We start from the raw sequence: 22,230 nt of genomic DNA on the forward strand, positions 1-22,230 counted from the left end.
TGGTACTAGTGCCAGCTAGAAAAACCCAAGCACTAATTAAAAAAAATTTCTAGCAGTGGTTTGCTTTGAGATTCCTACAGAAACCAGGTCAGTATGGCACCAAAACTCTTCCATCTCCTGTTGGTGTGACAGCTCACATTCTCCCGAAGTCTGCAGTTTTGGAGAGAACGTTCAAGTTTGGGAAGCCCAGGATTTAAGTGTCAGCATCTCTAGAGCAATCTGCCATGGGATGTTCCCACAGGTATGGCTCCATGTGGGAGCTCCTGGAGAACGTAAATCAGGTTTTATTTATTTTCCAGGAGTTTTGTGTGACCTTCTGTCTAGGCTGGAGGTACTTGTGTGTGCCTCAGTGTGATGGGTAGGGAGGCTGTGCTTGAGAATGCCAGCTGTCCCAGTTAAAGAGCAGGCCTGGTGAGCACAGGAAAACAGAAGGAAAAAGAGACAGAAGTTTATAATGACATGAAGGAAATCCCTACCTGGAGATTTCCTGCTGTATATGGTAACTAGAGGAAACACTTTAGGAAGTGAAAAATCTGTTCAGGTGTTTTCTTAGCCCTAATCTGAAAGAGGAGGGAGGGAACACCTCGTCCTCTGTTCTGTGTTTCCTCAAGAGCGTCTGTGCGAGTGACTGATGCTTTCAGTGTCGCCAGTTCATACTTAATTGCAGGGCTGGGACAGGGTTTGTTTTTCTGTTTATTTTTTTAAATGATCTCTGGAAACTAGAGTAGGACCACAGTCACACTTTGAATGGGCAGCCAAACTGAATTGCTGGTCACGTGATTTTGGATAGTGTTCTAGCTGATAAAATTTGATCCAAGAGGTTTTATTTTAATAGTTCATTCCTCTCTGAGTACACTACTGTGCTACTGCTGTTGTGGCACCATGTAATAAAAGTGTTATTTTTTAGGTCTCCTGGAATGCTTGTTTTCATAGTCTGTGGCTATTTGCATAGATGTAATAGGAAATTTACCAAGCTTTTTAATTGTTGGCTTGTTGTTTTTGTTTTAATGTTGGTAATCTTGCTGGTTTTGTCTTTATCTGCAAGGCAGGATCAAACTTGTCTCTGACTTGGCAGAATATGACATTTCAGTGTTCAAACAGTTTGCTGCTTGATTTGTGCAGTCCTTACACTTCTGTTCTGCTCTCTCAGTTGATGTAATTGCTGCTTTGCTTACCTTGTGGCTGAGCTAGTCATGAGAGCAAACCAAGCTGTCTATCTTGTTTTTTTACATTGGTTTTCACCAGTGGCAAAAGCAGCTGCTGGCATCTTTGAAGTGAATGCAATGGGAAATCAAATAGATTATCATCCCATGTATTTGTAACTGTTGTGCTGTATCACTTTTTGTTGAGCCATGTACCAGAACCAGATTTGCATGAAGGGGTTGGAGAGTAGGTGCTTTCTTGTGTTTCCTGTTTTAACCTTGTCTCCTGGCTACTAGCAGCTCTCTGTCCCTGGCAGGGAAGGTGGCACGTGGCTTTTTGCTCCTCTTGATGTTCTGAGATGCCTTACCTGCTTGCTCTAGAAGAATTACAGATTATTTTAGGTTGAGGGACAAAGTAAAAGTGGCAGCTGTAACTGCTAATGGCCAGCTGCATTCAAATAAGAGTTCAGTCCCTGTGCATTTTTTTGACTATGCACTGAAGTTTTTAGAGCAGCAGTAAAAATCCAGAGGTGGCTTTTATCAGACACCTATTGAATTCTACTTAGGCAATTTGCAATATATTCTATTCACTTGTTATGAATTCTTTTAAACCCGACATTTGTGAAGTTTTCTGAATGGTTTTTCATGTAAAGCTTTCAAACTTAGGCTTAAATTTCCGCAGGCAACTGCAGAAAACCAGCTTGCCTTTATAGAGAATACGAGCACAAATATATCAATATACCTGTTAAAATGCAATAGTGAGGAACTTATTAATGTTCCTCATTTCAACTATTGTCATGTAGATAATTATTGGGATAAATAATTATCCTGTGGATATCTGCAGTTACTCTGACAATGGATACAATTTGCTGTTTCCAAGTTTTGAGCCAATGTAAATGCAGAATATAGAAGTTGTATTTTTGCTTCTGGCTCTTCTTTTTTTTGGTGGTGTTAAAGGATTGGATATCTTCAAGAACACCAAGGTTTCAGTAACTCCTTTTCCTCTAAGATGTAAGGCAAATATTTCTGTCTGAAGGGTGTGATAAAGCCCCAGCTGTGAAGGATAGTTTCTACCTGTATGTAAAACTAAGCTTTTCCCCATAGTTAGCAGAGTGGTGAGATACATAGTAGCTGTCTTTATTTGTTGAAGAAGATGATGGTGGGATGAGAGCCTGTGACAGAATTAAATGTCCTTCATTGCCCCAGTATGTTTATTTTAACATTTCCGTTTCAGTTAATACTTTCCTAATCTTAATTTTCTTTTTCTTGTCGTTTTTTTTTTTTTTTTTTAACCACTTCACTGTGGTCTTCTTCACCTTGCAGTATCTGCTTTTTACAGATGTTTTGTTCTTATTCCTAATAATTCCTGACTTCTCCAGACACTTGGTCTTTGGACTTGTTTGTGTGGCTTGGCAGAGTGCTGCTTCCAGAAGAGATTTATAGCTGAGAGAAGATGGTCACTTCAGAGGTTAGTTGGCAAAACTGACCACTGGGCAGGGAGGGAACATCTATGACTGGTGGAAATCATAAATAGCAATTAGGGAGGACTGTCGGTACCTAATTGTTAAACCCATGCTCGGAGTGAATTGAAAGAAGAGGGGGATGGAGCCCTACAGAGGACATTGAAGTCTTTTTTTGGTAGAGGTCAGACTTATTATTCTCTTAACCTCTGTAGAGAGGCAGAGCTGGATGTGGTGTGCCCATGAATGTCAGTCCCTCAAGCACAGAGGTGAAAAGGGGATGGATGAAGCACCACACTTGCTTCAAGTGCCAGAAGGACTTCATGCCTGAGAGAGCCTCTTCTATTGCAGTGTTCTCTCACACCCACCATGGGATGCACAGTTTGCTATGTTTTACGCTTGGTAGGAGACCTCAGAAGTCCTTCTGAGGAAAAAAGAGTTTTGAGGAAGGCAGTTGTGATGTGGCTGTATTGAAGTGGCCATCTGACCTCTGAAGAGCATTTTGGAGCTGATTTGCCAGTTTGAAAGCTTAGGGTAAAAAGCAGGGTTTCTCTCACGTACAACAACAAATCTAGCTTTTTCCTGAAATTTGAGCAGGGCTGTTTTGGTGGGTTTGGATAGCACATAATGCAGCCATCTCGCCCCAGTGCTCCAGAGGTGGATGTAGTCTTATTGACAAGAACAGTAGTTGCTTGTTCGCTGCTGGTTTTAGATTGCATGAAATTTCTAATAATGCAGAATAATACAGGACCTGACTTATGGCAGGATGTGTGGTTGTAAGGAAGCTCCAAAAATGCACCCAACACCCAAGAAGCATAAACAGCCTGAAAAAGCAGCGTATATATGAATGTTGTGCTTTATTTTAATTTTCAGACTATTCTGGAGTGACATTTAGACTGGATTCCGGAGTTTGGCGGAATGAGCCTTTCCGTTGGTCCTCTAAGTAGCTCTGTCTAAATTAAGAAATGAAAAGGCCCTTTAAATTCCTTTTGCATGGCACTGGTACTGTCATCCTCCTGTTGGTGTCCAGGACTTGGGATGTCCAGGATGGGAGCGGACGATGCCATGTAGTGGCAGAGCTTTGCACAGGTGGGCTGGGGCTGGCAGGGCTGCTTGCACACAGTCTGTGTGGAGACAGGGTGGATTTCTGTGCTCTTGTGGCATTTGAACACTTCCTAGCCTAGGAAGGAGTATATATAGAGACCTCAGGGGATATAAAAAGCATCAAGGCAGAACTGCCTCCCAAAATACCTCAGAAGATGGAGAGTACTGGCTGCCTCTGGTCTCACCCTCCCTCATCTCTCGGCCTCTCAGAAGCTGCAGCAGCATATTCTGCCGTGACAAAAGTATTCAAAAGCACCAGTTCTGCTGGCTCACAAACATTTGAGTGTCCACAGCCACACCAGCTGGCAGTGCTGTCAGTCCCACTGCCAGAGCCCCCCTCTCTGGGCTGGACCCACCTGGCTCCAGGAGAGCCTGCTGATCCATCAGTGTCTTCTTTGGAGAGTTGTGTGTGGTCCTTGCCAACACTCGTGTGCCCAGTGGGCTTCTTGAGGAAGAAGAATGCAAGAATTTGGGTACCTTTAAAACATAGTGAGTTTGTAAGGGAAACACTTAACTTGAGATCTGTTCCAGATGCTTCTGTAACTCTATAATTGTTGTCATGGTGTACAAAGGAAAATAATCTTGGAGCACCCTTCATGAATTAACTGCTGGCTTAGAGCCTCCACAAAATAACTTTGTTTTCAGAACTGTTTTCAAATATTTACTTGTACCCCTGTACACAACATACTTCACATTTGACTTCAGTCATGTTGGGGATGTAGAGTCAAATGTTTTTAGTTATCTGTGACGATCTCTCTTTTTTTTTCTGCATGTGAGTGTATTTGTTATAGTCTGTGTTTATTTGTAAGCACAGAAAAGTTTGGAGCTTGGCTAGATTGTTAGACCAAAGATAATTAAGAAAAAAAGCAAAAAAATTAAAGTGCCTTAATATAGTTGGGGATGTGTGTAAATGCTTCAGCAGTCTAAACTAATGGTAACTTTTTTGCCAGATCCCATTTCTCTCACTTTCCTGGAACTGGATTGTTCTGTCTAGCATTCATATTTTGCCATTAATATTTTTAGGACATAAAATACTGAGATTTTTTAAAAACTAGTTCACATTGTCACATGAAGTAGAACGTTCAATAGCTTCATTTTTCCCTTCATTAGAATTTTGGGACTTTTTGCACACTGAAAATAATGAGTTGTACTTAAAAAGGAGACATTGCTGTGTTTCGCTTCTTAAATGCAGTCTGAAAAGTGAGGACAGGTAGAGAGGCCCTGTCAAAAAGGAGACAAATCCCATTTTAAGCACTGTGTGTACATGGACCAGAATTTTCATTATGCCTTTCCTGCACTGGCAACCTGGTACTCTCTTTAAGATCTGGGATTTCAAATTGCAAGTAGGAACAGCTGTTGTCCTTTCATTGGAGGTGTCTCATTGTGTTTAATGGTTGTCTTTTTCTTTTTTTTTTTTTCCTTTAAGCAATTTAGAGCACACCAGAAAATGCCCATCTGCTCTGCTAGGAGCCTTTGTCGTGATTTTCGATACAGCATAAACAAGGCTAATGTTTAAAGCCTTAAATAAACTCTAGTAAAATTTCAGATGTGGTACCACTGTCAGCAGCAGATCATTTCCTATTCAGTCTTTTTTTATTGGCACCATTATGCAAAAGGCTCTGTTTTATTCAGCTCCGGGTACATCGTGGTTAATGTAGTTTGGGTTATTAAGGATAAACTTTTTCATGTTAGGAATCAGGAAATACAGTCTTAATATTTGCAGCCTAGCACACTGAATAATCTTTTTCTTGTGTTTTGAATAGATAAGAGAGCTGGGACCGGGGTTTACAAACAAAGGTATGAACTACAAAGACAGTTTAATTGTGGTCATTTCAGTAAATTAGTTTAAATCTGCATTTTTCTTGTATACACAGTTTCCATTTTACATACCGCAGAAATGATTTTGAGTTGCTAAACCTTGTGGAGTTCAAGCTGCAACTGGTCTTAATTACTCCCAAGATGATTCTTAGTGAGGATGAAAACAAATATGTGCAGTTGACATCCTCCTTGAGCATCAGCATTCCAACCAAGTAGATTTTTGCTGGAAATAGTACACGTGAACTGAACTGGGGCCTCGTGTTTGAGCAGTCTGAAGGAGGCTTTTTGTTTCTTGTTTTGACCATTCATAGAAAGATAATTTTGGACATATGTCCACAAATCTCATTCACAAACTTGAGCAAATGCCATTTAATAGACTAGATAGACATGCTAGCTCAATGTTGTACCTGAGCTAACAAGCTCTTAGAAGCTCAGATAAGCTTTAGTGCCTATTTTGCCCAGGGGTTCATGGCAGGGACTTTATTTGGAGAAGAGCTGGGAGGCAGAAATTGTGTAAGACTTCTTAACAAACTACTTGGTTTGTTAAGAGAACTTGAGAGTTACTTGCAAACTCAAAAAGGATTCAGTCACACCTCTGAGTAGAGTAGCAGCATAACTATGTAATTACATAGTGTTGATACTGCCTTTCAGATGTTTTCCAGATAAGTAAATCATTTTTATTTGCAGTTCTGTCACTTTTGTCTCTGATAAACTTGTGGGCAGCTGCATTCTAGCCTTTGTTACAGATCCCAGAGCCTGGATTTCAAATCTGGTGATTAGCGACTTACTTTAGCTTAGAGATAGCTCTGAGGATGTGAGAATGCTCCTGTTGCCCGCCTACCCTGCTCTGGTGAGGCCCCACCTGCAGTGCTGCATCCAGCTCTGGGGTCCTCAGCACAAGAATGACATTGGCCTGTTGGAAGAAGTCCAGATGATCAGAGGGATTCAGCACCTCTCCTTTGAGGAAAGGCTGAGAGATTTGGGATTGTTCTGCCTGGAGAAGAGAAGACTTTGGGGCGTCCTAATTACGGCCCTCCAGTACCTGAAGGAGCCGACAAGAAAGGTGGAGAGGGACTTTTGAGAAGAGCATGAAGTGACAGTTCAAGGGGAACTGGCTTCAAGCTGAGGGTAGTTTTAGACTGGATATCAGGAAGAAATTCTTTCCTATGAGGATGGTGAGGCACTTGCACAGGTTCCCCAGAGAAGCTGTGGATGCCCCATCCGTGGAAATGTTCAAGGCCAAGCTGGATGGGGTTCGAAACAACCTGGTCTAGCAAAGGTGTCCCTGCCCATGGCAGGGGTTGGAACGAGATGATCTTTAAAGTCCTTTCCAGTCCAATCCTATGATTCTGTGATTCCATTTCTCCAGTACTGTGATATGAATTTGGTGGAGTGCTTGGCATTTTTTCTGCTGGCAAACTGTTGCATTCCACTGCAGTGTGTTGCATTAATGCCTGACTGACATCTATTTACCTGTCTCACCAGACAGAGGTATAAAGTCATTCCACAATCTCATTTTCACGAGATGATGTAGCTCTTGGGTATGTGCTGCACACTGGAGTTTAGTTGTGCTGGATTATTGTCCTGTGAGGTGAGACCTTTTAAAACGTATCCCTTTCTATGCAGTGAGTATGCACCTCCCTTTGCTGTTTTTCTCTCCCTGAGTACTGGAACATGTTTCTTTACTTTAGAATAAAGGAATAAATTTATTTTTCTCTCTTGAGTTAGCAAAGAAGAACAAATTTGTTTGGAAAGCACTGATAGTTCTGCAATAAAATTATTTGCAGTGAGAAAAGTCCCTGCATGAACACATGGTATCAATAAACCCTGCATGGTTCCAAAACTTGACTTGCTGTATCTCTTGCTGTCGCTGTGTCAGGAGGAAATAAGTTATTTCTGCCTTCTGACTTCAGGATGCAAAAAACCCCAAAAAAGTAGGATTTTTGATTTGCAATGCAGGAGAAATTTTTTTTTTTTTTGAGGCAGAGAAACGGAACACTATTTGCTAAACACTTTTTCATGTGAAGTCATAAGAGCAGCACTCTGCCCTCCTCTGCCCCAGGAAAACCCCACAATCAGTACAGCCCTGTTGTGGCTTCATTTGTGAGATCAAGAAGTCACTGGCATTTTTGAACGGATCAAATCAGTGCTCTGCCATTGACTGGGACAAGCACACACTGTAAGCCCCAAAGACACATCCTATTTATAAATTTAAAAAAAGCAGAAAAGCATTTAATCATATATTCCTGTATAGGAAGAGCCAAGTTATAATGATCATTGTTCCTCTAATTGGATAATAAAGTCTTGTCTTCTAAGCATCTCACTTAACCTGTATTTCTGAAATAGCTATGAATAATTAGAAGGACCCCTTTTAAACCAGTGTTTTAAAAATGAGGACTAATTGTTTTGCATTGTTTTATTTTGATGGAAAATATGTTCTTGTAGACAGCTAAGACAAGATGAATTTCATGTTTTTTGCGGGAGTTTACTGATAGCATGCTATTCTCATGGTGTAGCAGCATAATCAAAACATTTCTTGTTCTGCAGAAAAAGATTTATGTAAAATTTGGTCAAAGCTGACATGAACTGAACACATGTATTTGACAAATGAACTTCCCTGTGTTTCAGACACATGCTGTGTTAGGTACAGAAACTAATTCAGTTTTCTGTAAAAGTACTGAGAGTCTCTATATTTCAGTGCAGAAAGGGAATGGCTGTTTTCTCCTGCTCCCTATTTCCTCCCTGTCCCACCAGCACTTCATTTCCACACATGTGCAAGAGCTCAGAGGTGCAGTTCAAATCTCCTTCTGTGTAGATGAAACAGTAAACTGGGATTTTAAATAATTTTGTGCCCTCTAGTTAAGCTCTGACAGAAGCCAAGCATGGCAAATCAGTTTGCCCCTCTCTTCCCTTACTGTTCAGCTGTCTGACCCCTTGCTGCTCTATTTGAACCAGGGAAGTGGAATAAATCCCAAATTTTTCAAGCCCACCCTCAGGGACTGGAAAGCTTTAGAAGTTCAGTGGAGAAAAATGAGGAGCTTGCCATCAGCATTTCTGCTGTGCCATGGGGCTGCTTCGCCCCTGGTGTCTGCAGGTTCCTGTAGTGCATTTGGGACGGCAGCTCAGGGAAAAACCTGCAGCTTCTGATGCAGAATATGGCTACCAGGAAGCTTCAGCCTATAGTTTTGCCGTAGAAACACACAGTATAAGGACTTGGCTGGTTTAGGTAGTCATCAAATCATGCAATTGCTGATTCATCCTAGCAAATAAACATCTAACTAAATCTGATTTTTGATGAAACAGTAGGAAACACTCCCTGAACTTCCCTTCAAGGATATCATAGCCTAATAAAATTATTGATTTTGTAAACAGAAATGCCTTTTCCCTCGAGAAACTTGAAATCTTTGCTGTGCACATGACAGCAGACTGACTTGGGGTTGTTCTGTGGGAGGCCTGTCTGTGTCCTCCTGTGTGACCGTGTAGCAGCTGGTTGTCTGCCTTGGGTAATGCAGCCTGGTGTGTGGGGTGAGAGAGTTACAAACTCATCTGCTTAATGCTGTGGAACTGGGAGTTACTGGTTCAGGCTGAGCATTGGTATGGGTGAGGAGGTGATGGTTATGTGCCATCTAGCTGGCTGATGTAATTTCAAGGAAAATGGGACTAGTCAAGGGGAAATCCAAGCCAAGTTGCACTTCTGAAAAGCAAGGAGATACTTGCTTCCCTGCCCCGCCTTGATTTATGCATATCTTCACTTTGACCGACATGAGCCTGCTCCAAACAGGAGTTTGCTAGTTTAGTTCCCTTTTTTAGGCAGACTAGGTCACGAGCCATCCCTGTTGTTTGTGGGCAGCTGCAGGTGTTTACGGTGTGCACAGCTGGCACTGGTCCACATCACTTCAGCTTGGTGTGCCCTGGAATACCCAACCCAACCTGGTGTTCCATGATAAACATGTCACCAAGACAGGGGACGGGCCTGGTGGCTTGGTTACCTGCAGCACCAGGGTTCTGCCTGCTGCTGCCCTCTGCCACTATCCTGCATTCCTTTGGAGGACCCAACCTTGGGCCCATGCCCAGGCCACTGTCCTGACGGTCTGCTGGGTGTATTTCACTGCCAGCTGACAGGATGGAGCTGTGGGATGGGATGTGGGCATGCTTACCAGGCTTGCTAAAACTCAGAGGGAGAATTTATTTTGTAGTCTGGGTTGGAAAATGGCATGGTCATCCTCAGCTACAGAGCTCTTGTTTTGCACTGGTTGAAGGAAAATAAGGGAACAGCTGGGTCATAGGCTCCTGGTAAAAGGAACCTATGTTCTTGTTTTCCATCATATTAATGTGAGCTCTAACGAGATGCCTTAGATGTTGAAATAGGCAGAAAATCAATGGCTGCGTTTTTGGCTTTTCTGTACAGTGCTGGGGAAAGATCACAGCTGGTTTAAAAAAACCCAGAGAAATAATTTCTTTTGGGCTTACAGCAAAAGGAAGTGATTAAAACTGATAAAGCCTCTCTTAGAGTGGGCATGTGTGCCATCCTGCGAGAGGGAAAAGGACCGGGCTTTGGTGAGCTGGGAGGTTGTGCAGGCACAGTATTTTGGGAAGAAGCATTGTCTGAACCTCTCTGTAGGGAGCTTTTTTGAGTTGAAGTTCATTGAACATGTCCTAAATCTGCTTCAGTCTGAGAAAGATAAGATTTTCCACAAGAACTTTTTTTTTTAGTCCAGACCTCAGGTTGTAGGTCTGAGACAAGTCTTCTGCTAAGCCTGCAGTGTATATATGAGCATCAGAGAGTATATTATATTCCCAGTCTACCAGAAAATAAATCTCTCTGGCTTAATTTCAGCCTGTGTGCTATAGTGTTTTATTCTTGAAAATTAAGAGTGGCTTTGTCCTCTTCCCCCTCCCTTTTTCTCTGTCCCTTCCCTTCTGTAAATGTTGGCTGCTTCTTACAAATCAAATGGGCTGATTTGCACAGCTTTGGGTTTTGTTCTGCCTCTAATAACATCACAGGGGCTCACGTGAATAATGAAGTGAGGAGGCCTGTGCAGGAGGTACCCTTCTGCTGTGTGTATTACCACACAGTATTGTTCATAAAACAGGTTTCTGTGCTCACCAGGAAAACAAAACTGGAGGATATGAATAGGAGCAAAGGCTTTCCATCTGTCTTAGCACACCTCTTTATCCTGGTGTTTAAATTTGTTTTATTTTTTTCCCCTGATTGGCATTTTTGAAAGAGCAGCTGCTTGCCTGTGAAGGTCTATCCTAGCTGATGCTCCATCAATTCAGCTGTTATTTTATTCACTCCAGTGGCAGGCTAATCAACCTTTTCTTTTCAAGTGTGTCAAAGTGCTGAACATGAGACAGTTTGTAATTATGGAAAATGGGAATACACTTTTTATCCTTGGGGCAATTAAATGATTCTGCACCATGAGCTAATACTATAAATAGTCTCCTACAGTTGTTTTTCCTGAATGGTGAATTTTCCACTGAGCTTCAATGGGTGGGGGAATATATATAGCAAATAGTGATGATTTACAACATAAAGTCTCAAAGCACTTTATGAAATCTGCTTCTACTCTTCCTAACTCAGGTTGTTTGAATTTTTATACTGTACCAAGCAAATGGTAATTCTGATGTTTTCCCACTGCACGTCATGAGGGAAAGAAATAATTTGTTGGCTGCTACCCTGCTACTGAGCACTTCTGTGCATTCAGAAAGAGAAGGAAGGAAATGAAATGATGCTCTTAATTAAACTTGAAATAATTAAATTACATTAAATGTAAAATTCATATTAAAAGCACTTGTGCAATTTACATATCACTGCTGCTCTTTTTAGTCTAGTGTGGTATATAGTTTTTGATAAGCACTGGCCTTTAGCATCCTGCCAGTGTGTTTAGGCACATTTGAGCAGAAATGAATCCTGGTACCTGAGCAGTTGAGCCCTGCTACCAGGACTCTGCTTTATGAGGAATTGGAACAGTCAAGAAAAGAGGTTTTCCTAATTTCCTTTGAAAGGAGTAAGTGAATTGTCAGCCAATAGCCAAGATTAAGCAATAGATGCTCTGAAATGGGGACCAAGAATCTCTTGAGTCAAAGCAACAGCTGGTGAAGAAATGAATTGATTCTATTAGTGCATGAGAAGAGCAATTGGAGAGAATTTAAAATAGTGTTAACTAATTACTTTTAATAGAGAATGCTAAGGAAAATGAAAGAAAGAATGGAAGTGATAGCAGAAAAAGTACCAGTATCTGGCAAGTACTGACCCTGGTGAGTTTGGCTTAAAGGAAAAGAAAAGCTGCTCCTATGAGCTGAATTTCTGACAGTAAGAGCGAGGTTTTTATGGCTTTTGTAGTTGCGAGTGCAATCTGGAGTGTCCAAGTGCAGCACTTGCTTCTTGTCTCAGGGTGAGCGAGTGGAAACCTCGCTCCTGTCTCTTCCTGACTCCAGTGTTCTGTTCAAGCACAGAGTGCTGTTAAGATGCTGAAAATTGCCAGAGCCCTTTGGAAATCCTGCTTGGAGGGCTGTGCTGTTTCCCTTTGTTAAATTTTTGGGTTAGGACTTTGTGACAGATCTGGCCATCTGGAGCTTGTGGCTGAACAGGCCATGCTATAAAAAAAGCAGAGCCTTCTTACTGAGCTAGGTGTGGGTGGCATTTTGATTTCAAATTGCTTTCTTAGTTAAGTCTTAGCTAAAAGAGAACTCCAGTAAATATTTCTGTGTTTGTTGTGGTAAGAGAATGTCATCTTCCTCCACGAAAACCTAAAAATCAAAGGAGAGCTTATTATAAGGTATGGTGACTGATGCTGCTGACACACTCATCAGCTAATTCGAAACACATGGTTTATAACTGCTTTTTAAACTATTCTAAAATTTTACTTAGGCTCTGTAATTGTGAGGTGGCTCAAAGAGTGGTGTGTGGTTTAAATCTATGGTTGCAAATGTTGACGTTACAGAGCCATGTCTCTTCATGTTGCTAAAAGGAAAAGGCTAGGGTTCTTTGTGGTCTATACACCATTAATATGTGTTAAAGTTAAATGACCTTAAATGAAATTTTTTTTTTAACAAATAGGGAATAGCATGAAATTCTATTTTTTTGATCAGATAGAGTTTGAACTAAAAGACTCAAGGTTTGTTTTTGTTTGGGTTTTCTGTTACTGTAAAGATAGATGTTGATAATAGGGAAGGGCTGTGAGGTGTTAACACTGTGCGGTGAAAGTCAACGTGACATCTGAATAGATCTATCTTTTTCTTTGAGATAAAGATCTTTGTTCAGACTGACATAAAGATGCTAATGCTCTTTATGCACTGCCAGAAAGACGAGTCTTAGTTGTTTAAATAGACTCTTGGTTATTCCTCCTCCAGTTGGATTGTTGGAACAGTGGTTGAAACATCAGTGGTAGATTTTAGAACACTTCTGCTGGGTCACTTTTGATAGGTACTTACACAAAACTTCTTTTGAAATGAATTGACTTATTTTTTCTTTGGTCTGTAGTAGATCATATTTGACATATTGGTGGAGTTTTAGGCTTTGTGGGTTGTGTAGATTGGAGGGAATGACAGTGTATGCCAAGCATCTCTGACCAGATTGGATTAAACCAGAACTGGACTAAATCCCCCTCTCTTCTCCAACTTCAGAGACCTCATTGCAGTACTAGGCTCTCTGTTTCTCTGTGGAGGAAGGAGAAAACACCTGATTTGGTGTCTTTAACTATGCAGTGCTGGCAGAGTTGATAAATACATCAAGCAGTAAAATACATTTTGACAGGGGCTGTTGAGAAACTTAAATTCAGTGTATTAGAAAAGACGAATGAGTATTAAGCTGATTAACTCGTAACTCAGTATATCAACAGAGAATACTTTCTCTGTGCTTGATGCTGATTTCATTTCCCAGTGTGAAACTACTGCCAAGAAAATTGTTCCAACAGTGAAAAACTAGTTGATGGCCAAGATGGTTTGAAGGACAAGAGGCACAGAATGAGCCATCCAGTCTATAAATTTGAAAAGTATCTTAGACTCTTATCTTCTTGCTGAAGGACAGTTTCACTCAGTCAAACCTGTGGAAATCACAGCATTATTGTTAAAGTTTGTCTCACATGGCCCATGAATGCTCAGTGCAGTTTATTTTTTTCATCTTCATCCTGTTGCTTTTAATTTTTTCCTTATGAAAAAGAAGGTAATCTCTTCTGGAATGAGCTTTTCTGAGTGCTGTTGTACTTTTCAAATTGCAAGTATATCTGCAGCAACATTCAACAAATATTATTAATTTCCTAAATATGTCCTGTAAGAGAGTCTGGTAAAGTGTTACTGCTACTGTAGCTTGGACTCCAAACAGTGAAATGGGTGCCAGAAATTGTGTCATGGTCTCTCAGCAGCAGCAGAGTATTTTATATTTTTTTTACTGGTTCTCCAGCGTGTTGGCCACATCACAATGTGACTTTGTTGTAATGCTAGAAACATTACAGCCTGCTACTCTCTCGTAAACACATTTTCACCTCCAGCTGAACTACTGAGTTCAAATGCTTCAATCAGCACAGCAGTATTAAGGTTTGAGAGATCAGCCTTGCTCTGGGTTCAATGGGATATGTATCAAAAGGAGTTAATGACCTTTGATCACGGGTGTTAAGTGGATGGCCCAGCCATCTGTCCAGAAAGGAGAATTGTAATTTAGTGCCTTGGACAAAGTAGGCTGGAGAAAAGCAGTGAGAGAGGTGGAGCCCTGGGCGGGTCATGGAGCTGGGGAGGCAGATGTGCTGCAGGAGAGAAGATGGCAGGGGCACAAGGAGGGGCAAAACGATGGCATGAGCATCCTTGGCAGGCCCTAGAGAGGGAGGGGAGGGTGTTACTGCTTAGTAGCAAAGGAGCTGCAAGGTATTTCATTTACCAGTTTCCTAACCTTTAAAAATGCCCCTCACTTGGTTACCCATGTCTCTTGCAGGGTGGCTGGGCTGGTAGCATGATGTGACCATGAAACCAAATAGGCAAACGAAACCAAAACCCAAATAAGCAAATATGAGATGAGTCTCATACAGGTGAGGGGTGAGGAAGTAGAAAAGACGGTGTTGCACATGCACCTGATGATAAATTGGAGGCAACATGTCATGCTCTTCATAAACTTTTTGGGGAGAGAAGCCTGGAGCTAAGGGACAGCAGTAGCAATAAATACGGACTAATTTGGGGATATATAGATTTAATATTTGAAGCTTTCAAACTGCAGCAGTAGAAGCCTCTAAAAAATGCCCTGTGTGGCTCTCACTGCTTGCTTTGTACTGTTCCTGCTTTCTCTAACTGGTGTCATGACAAAGAGCTTGCTTTTCTATAAAGGGGCTGTGGTTGCCTGTGGAAAAAAGCACCATATAGCTATGTTGTCCAAAACAAATACTTGATCTGTTTGCGATTATCAGCTGAATACAAAGTTCCTGAACTGTTGTAGAAGAAAGAATCAAGTTTCTAAAAAGTGCATTGAACCTGCAGCGATTCTGCATCTTATGTTGACCTGAGAGTTCATTTCTGGTTTTCATACGTGGGTTTTTTTGCTGTAAATAATAAACAATATCCACTTTTGGATACCTACAAACACTAAATATTTTACTAGATGCAGTAATCTAACAAAGCTCTTGGTCTGTTGAACAGCTGTTTATTTCATGTAAAAATATGCCCTGTTTGGATATCATATTTTTTCTTTAATTGGGTAATGCACATGTGCCTTTTTATTTGGATTTTGCTTTTATGTCCTTTTACAGATACTACTTGTTTAAGTTTTTCCAAGGGAAAAATGCTTAGTTTACCGAGTACTTCATTCCATTAATTGAAAGATGCAGTTGAAGGAAAATCTTTATTCTGTCTCAAAATTACTACTAAAGGAAACTAAATACAAATAAAACATCTGCATTTCTCCGGAATATATGTTGCTGCATGGCAGCAGAGCACATCTGGATTCAAATTGCAGCCCAGGGGTTTCGGGGTCATGATTATTCTGAGCTCCAGGAAAAGACATTTTTGGTACAGGAAATCTGTTGGCTCTTATTATATTCTTTAGGTTCCCTACATGACATCACACTTAGTGGGTTAAGAACACAGTTAGTGGGAAATAATTCTGCATATTCATGCACAAGTCCAGCTATACTCAAAGGCGTAAAATGCTCAGTGTTTTATAAGGTTGTGAGATTTCTTCTTACTGAGCAGAAATTGCATTTTAGTTACTGCTCAGGGGTCTCCTGTTTCTTTTATCTTAGAGATGTTGTCAGACAGAACACACCCTGATGATGCATTGACATTTTTTTCAGTGAAGAATATGACATTTTGTTCAATGAAGAAAGATAGCTACATTTCCCTAAAATTCTGTTATTTTATTTTGACTTTGCTGTCTTTAGAAAAACTTCAAGATTATCTTTGCTTGTTCCTGGAGGAGGTCTAAGTAAGCCTCTGATAAAAAGTATCAATTTTGCTTCTGTGGATCTTTATATTCTGTAAAATGAATGCTTTTATCAGTTATGCAACATTAGCACTTGGAGGATTTTGGGTTTTTATTGGTTGGGTTTTTTTCCTGGATGTGTGAAGGACAGATTGTAATTATCATTGGTATTTGGTAGGTTTTTTTTTTTTTCTTTTTTTTTTTTTTTTTTTCTAATTCTCAGTTGGCTCTTTCTTTCTTTGCAGCTTTGCTCTGGCTGATGAAGCTTACAGGTCTTTAAGGGACCAGGACAAAGACCAATGCATCCTTATTACAGGAGAGAGTGGAGCTGGGAAAACAGGTAAGGAGCAGTTTGGACCTGATTAAAAAACATTCAGAGTTGTTCAGAGTCTGGCAAAGGGGTGCTGGAGTCTGTAAGAGTTGAGAGATGTCAGTAACTCTTTGTGTCTGGCCATTGCAGAAAAGGGGTGCTGTTACACTTGTTGCTGCAGGTGTGAACTCACATAAAATAGTGGTTTTTTCACACTGTCACCATGTTTAAGTCCCATTTCATGTTAGTACAGTGTCCTCATCAGTATCCAGAGTTGTACCAAAGTAATGCTGACTTGTCACAGAATATTCCAAGGGCCAGAAAACATTTAGGCTCTGCTGGTGGGAAACTTGAAGGTACAGAAAACAGAATGCTCTGGGTTTTCTAGACTTGCTACTTCTACTTGTCTCTCAATAAATACATGCCTTTAAAAACTGGATTATGCTATTTGTCTAAGGACAAGAAATAACAGTAGCTGATTACTTTGGAAATTTTATCAGCCTTTTGCACACTGTGCTCAACTGCAGTGCTAAGATTGGCTTGTGTACCAGAACACTGAGTTTCTTAGGCAAAGCTGACATTTCCCTGAAAACGACTGCTAGTTTTTCAACTGGAAGGTTAGAAACCAAGTGAGGATTGCGTAACTGCAGTACATTTTAGGTAGACTTTAAAAAAGAAAGAAGCCAGTTATTTTCAAAGACAGCAATTTAAAACAGAGGTGACTTGCAAAAGAGGCAGCGGGTAGGAAGGCATACATCTGTTTCCAAGTAATTTGAGAGATTTTTCCTTTGAATCTGAGGCTATACGGGGCTTTGTGTGCTTATTCTGAGCAAGACTTAAAGCAGGTTACAAGAAGTTGCTTTCCAAGACTTTTGTGAAAATATAAAATGCAGACTTCATCTTTGGTGCTCCTTGATTAGTGGCATCTAATTGAGAGGTCTTGAATATAATCCTTATTTACAGTTCAATAACAGGAAAATGTGTTCAGTAAAAGTGCAGATTAAAAAACCCAAGTTCTTATTAATATGACTGAGGTTCTGTCTCGAAGTTCAGACTTTAGAAAAGAGTCCTGTACTGGTGGTGTTTAAACTTTTGATTGCCTCACGAACTGTGAATTATCAAGCACCTCATACAACTGAAGTACACATATTATTGATTTATTCATTTGAAAGGTGAATCAGAGGTTGAGTTGTTGAACTTTGCTATATGTAAATAGTAAATTCAGATTTGTATAGGGATTTTGACTATTCTGTAATTTTTATAGCCATATGGGAAATATTATGAATTGTTCCTTTTTTATAAAGGTAAGTACAAAATTGTCTAGGATTTGAAATTCAAGTCATTCATCGACTTGGAATCTGTGATATTCTCTAACATTTAATGTAACTGCTGTTGCTGAAATGGGTCTATGAGGTGAGAACTCAGGTTTTCATTAAAAATAAAGGGGAGTGGTAGTGCAGGGCGGTGGGTAAAAAGTTCCTGGAGTTAAGGAAACAAACCTCCTAGTACAGATACACTATACAACCGTGTTTTAAAGTTTTGGTAGCCAGAATATTTGACATTTTTGCCCTAGAAGAACTGAAACTGAACTGTCATCGGTTGGGTCTGTTTATTTGCTTCCTATTTTGTTCTTGCTTCTCTGCATGTTTTTCATATTAACTGATAGTAACACTGGGCAAGGAAACATGGTGCATCACCAGAACAAGTGATGTATTTAAATGTTTTGAGATGTTAGGGTGAAAATTCCCTTCCTGGTGTCTTTCTTGGGCCAAACGCAGTTCCTAAAAAGAGAAAGGGCCTTTATTTTCTTTCACTGATGTTCAAAGCCTGTATTGAAGTCATTGTGTGTGAACTATTATTACAGCTTTTTTGCTGCTTTGATGCATGCTTCTCTCAGTGATTGAGTGGCTCTGCTTAAAGATGTAGACTGTTTTAGGAAATATCTCAAATTAAATAATTTGGTAATTCCAAGCTCTGGAGGGAACAGAGTCTTAAAAAGGAGAGCTTTGTTCGAGGCACAAATAAAGGAGATGGGAGCCTTCTTAACACACCTATAGTTTTTGCTCCTTGCTTGCTCCCTGTGTGGCATGTTTGCTCAGTTTCCTCTACATTATGGGATAGTAATACAATGCTAACAAATTTGGTTAAATAAAAAAAATCAAAATCCAAGGGATAGCATCTAATCCGTCAGTTCTTTCCTGCAATGCGACCCTTAAATTTGTAATAGATCTTTGAAGATCTGTTACAAATGTGATGTAATGATTTTTTTATGACCACAGTCTTGAATTGATAGGGTTTCCAGCTGTTAGTAATTACATTGTATATCAGCCAATATTGCCTCAAATTTCACTGTCTTGCATCATAGTAACCATCACAGACTCACTTTATAAACAGAATCATTTTCCAGCTGCTTTTTTCTGACCAGCAAAAACATAAGGGTTGGATGGATTATCTGATCTTCGTTTCTATCATGGGTAGTTGACACCCCTATGAACCCAGCTTTGAGAGTCTAAAAATTGTTCCAGACTTTGTTAAAAGCACCTCCAAATTAGTTTCATTGTTTAAATGAATGCTTCACTTTCTCTGTTGGTTATACTTTCAAACAGACTGCAGCACGTTATGTGATGCTGCAGTTACTCAGTTGCTTGTAGATTACAGTTGTAATTACATGTGTACAAGTGTTGCATGTTTGCACTTGTTGTGTATCTGCTGATATAAACTGATTGAATTTTGTGTCTTGAAACTGCCTGAGACTGTTTATTTTCAGGCTAGATTAAAACATTTCCAATGTGTCAGCAGGGGATAATGTTCTTCCCTTGAAGAATGCCTCTTACTGAGGCTAAATGTAAAAGGAGCAGGTAATGTGCTGTATCCAGTGGTGGCTTTCTTTTAGCTTCAGTAGAGGCTATGGGTGTTTAAATCAAGAGAATTGCTGATGTAATGGCATGGGTCTCATAGCAGGGTATGCTCCTTCTGCATTTCCAGATGGTACAACAATGCAGGATAAAACTGAGATGAATGTGCTCACCGTTCCTGTCTGGCATTGAGAAAATGTGACGGAGATTTAGTCTGTAGAATAATGTTGTGGCCTTTTTGCCAATGCTTATCACTGTTTTATTTGGCTCTCCCCCACAGAGGCCAGCAAACTTGTTATGTCATATGTAGCTGCTGTGTGTGGAAAAGGGGCAGAGGTTAATCAAGTAAAAGAACAACTTTTGCAGTCAAATCCAGTCCTTGAAGGTAAGAATCTCACAGAGCATGTACATGTACAAGCATATTACCTGTGTGTGTACTGGTGTTCCAGCTGAGCTGGTTTGGAAAACTGTGCCTGATGATGTTTCGTTGTTATTTGGGGTCCAAAACCATAGGAGATGCTTTATGTGAATACAGCTGCAAGATTTTTTTCAGTTCCATGTAGGTTTTCTTGAGAAGAAAATGGTTTCCCTCATGAAGGAAGAGCTTAGGAAGTTAGGTCATACTTCCCAGCCTCCTCCTCCTGCTGCTCTCAGAGGGCTTACCCTTTCTTTACCCTGCCTTGATGATGCTTGTCTGTATCAAAAGACTTGACTTCAGTTCAGTCCCTCTGATTCATTTCCTTCCAAATCATATTATTATAGTCTCTAGTAAACAAACAAGCTCTGTAAGACATTATTTTTCTTTTAGAAAAAAAAAAGGGTGAAGAAATGGATCTTAGAAAAAACGAAGCCAATCCATATGCATTCCTGTTGTTCCCTGAGACTTAATGTTCCCTGGGTCTGGTGGCTGTTGGCCTGTTGTCCTGACAACTGCCATTCCTGCTCTCCCATGAAAGACTTTTATTTTTTTAATTAGTCATTTTATTTTAAAGATGTTGGCCGCCAGAAACAAGATCTTCTTTGTTTTTTTTTTTTTTCCTGGAGATAGGATATATGATCCTTAAAGCTTGCAGTGTTGTCCCATTGTCTAATAATTGCCTTCAGAAGTTCCTTGGTTAGCATTGACTTATTTAGGTCTATTGTGTCGATTCCTGGCTCAGTCTTTCCCAGAATTCTCGAAGCTGTTGTAGGGCTGAGACAAAGTCAGTTGTCAAAAGACAATTTTGCACTATGGCCAGATCATATGTGATGTTTGTAAAGACTGTTGAGTGTCAACATTATGTTTATTGCCTTGCTTATACGTGATGAATTGGAGTCTGTAGGGGACAAGCACTCTACAAGCAAGAACAGAGGGAAAAGTTAAAAAAAAAGAAAAGGGAATGCAAGAAAGTGGGCAGAGAGCAGTGGGGAACTGGACGGTTAAAACGTGGTCTTTGTACAAAGAACAGAAATTGTAAGCAAAGACTTGTAAAGAAAGGATGAAATGCTGATGTTTAAGAATAATGGAAGTGCTGGATAAGCCTTTCTTTGATGATCAGCTGTGTTCCCCTTAGAGCTGAATGGGGGGATTGCAGCCTTCCATTGTTTTGGGTTCACAGAGAAGAGCTGCATTGTTTTATCTCTGTTCTGGAAGCAGATTTCAGATATAGACAGAAATGGCATGGTGGGTGCAGAGGCTTTTCTTGCCAAAGCTAGATTGTTCCCCAGGGACTGCTAAATGTGTTTGATTTCTTGTTGGTTTGTGAAGCTTTGGTTTAATGCAAGAGGAATCAGCTAGGCTTACTGAAGATTGCCTTATCATTTTAAGGTACTATTTGTTCTGCTTGGTGTGCTGGTAGTGCCTGTTTAGCTTTTTTGGAAGGTTGAACACTGGCTTATTCCATGAGGAATAAAAACTGAGCAAGCCTGGCTGCTTATATAGGTTTTAGAGAGAAATTAAGCATTTGTGGTCAGATTTATTTTTCTTTGGTTATGTAGCTCTGTTTCAGTCAAACTGCAGTGCAAGAAAATTACATAAATGTTACATATGCATAATTTATCTTATGGGATTATTTTTTTAAAACTACAGTTGCTACTGTAAATTAACTTTTAGAAACAATGAACTTTAGGGAAAACCAAGGAATGTGTCTCATGCTTTATAATGGAACATTTGTGCTTGACTCCATGCAGTTATAAATGACTCTACTGTTCAGCACTGCGTTTAAGAAAATGCAGCTCAGAGATTTGGTTGTTGAAAAGATGATTTATTGCAGGGCATAAAGATTTTAAAAACAATTCTTTCACTTATCCTGGCCTTTAGGATCAACAAACTTTTCATTTTGGCTCTAGTTCTTTGGTCAAGAATAAGTCTACTCATGCAAGTTTGTAGAAGCCTAAAGGCATGTATTTATTTCTGCCCAAAACCCATTGATTTGACTTGATCTTTGAAAATATATATATGCTATGTAAATAAATACTGGGATAAATAAAGTCTCTTGTTGGAAGTAGGAGTGCTGTACCTAATGATGGAGTGGACACTCCTGTTTGACTCCATGTGCTTGGACAATGTGTGAGTTTCAGAGCTGGAATTGTCCCCCAGTCTGAGTTCTTGTCCTGCCCATGCTCTAAGATGTTGACTGCCTATCTGAACATAGCCCTGGGAAGTCCTTTCTCAGAGAATTTTCATTGTCATAAAACTTGAGCTAAAGAAATTGAAACCAAACTATTCAGAAAGCTAGTTTAGGTCAAGCTGAAGACAAACTTTCATTGTAAACCTGACTGATTTCAGCTGATTAATATTCACCTTAAGGTAGGACTAATGAGTGGAAATGGTGTAAATAAGTCAGTTTCAAAGCATTGATTAAACTGTCCCATGCAAACAATTTTTAAGTGTCATTCTGTAATTTCCTCCGTTCTGGCCTCCAGCTTTTAACATACTCTTTTCTGGGAACTAGGATTCATTTCTGTCTCCGAAATGAAGAGGAAGAAGTATTTCCTGTATTTAGTTATTTGGGTAATAAAATCATGAATTTGTTGATTCAAACCCCAAAGATATATGCTTAATATGGGTGCAGTTTTGTTTTGGAACCATTTCCTCTTGTACATTTTTCTTTAGCTTTTTTAAACAAGGAAGGTGTTGAGACTAAACTTCTTTGGA

The 22,230-nt window shown here is 40.0% G+C and overlaps 1 protein-coding gene across 9 annotated transcripts in view; it reads left to right on the forward strand.

Moving 5' to 3' along the window:
• Positions 1 to 22,230, forward strand: part of MYO1B (myosin IB) — a 110,017-nt gene that overhangs the window by 32,230 nt on the left and 55,557 nt on the right. For all 9 annotated transcript variants that reach the window (XM_048309242.1, XM_048309246.1, XM_048309245.1 and 6 more), the window contains exons 4-5: positions 16,175 to 16,269; positions 19,375 to 19,479. In XM_048309242.1, the coding sequence (XP_048165199.1) occupies positions 16,175 to 16,269; positions 19,375 to 19,479 (200 nt within the window). The remainder of the gene's footprint in view (positions 1 to 16,174; positions 16,270 to 19,374; positions 19,480 to 22,230) is intronic.

Source organism: Corvus hawaiiensis, chromosome 7 (genome assembly GCF_020740725.1).
Source record: "Corvus hawaiiensis isolate bCorHaw1 chromosome 7, bCorHaw1.pri.cur, whole genome shotgun sequence".
Taxonomy (NCBI): domain Eukaryota; kingdom Metazoa; phylum Chordata; class Aves; order Passeriformes; family Corvidae; genus Corvus; species Corvus hawaiiensis.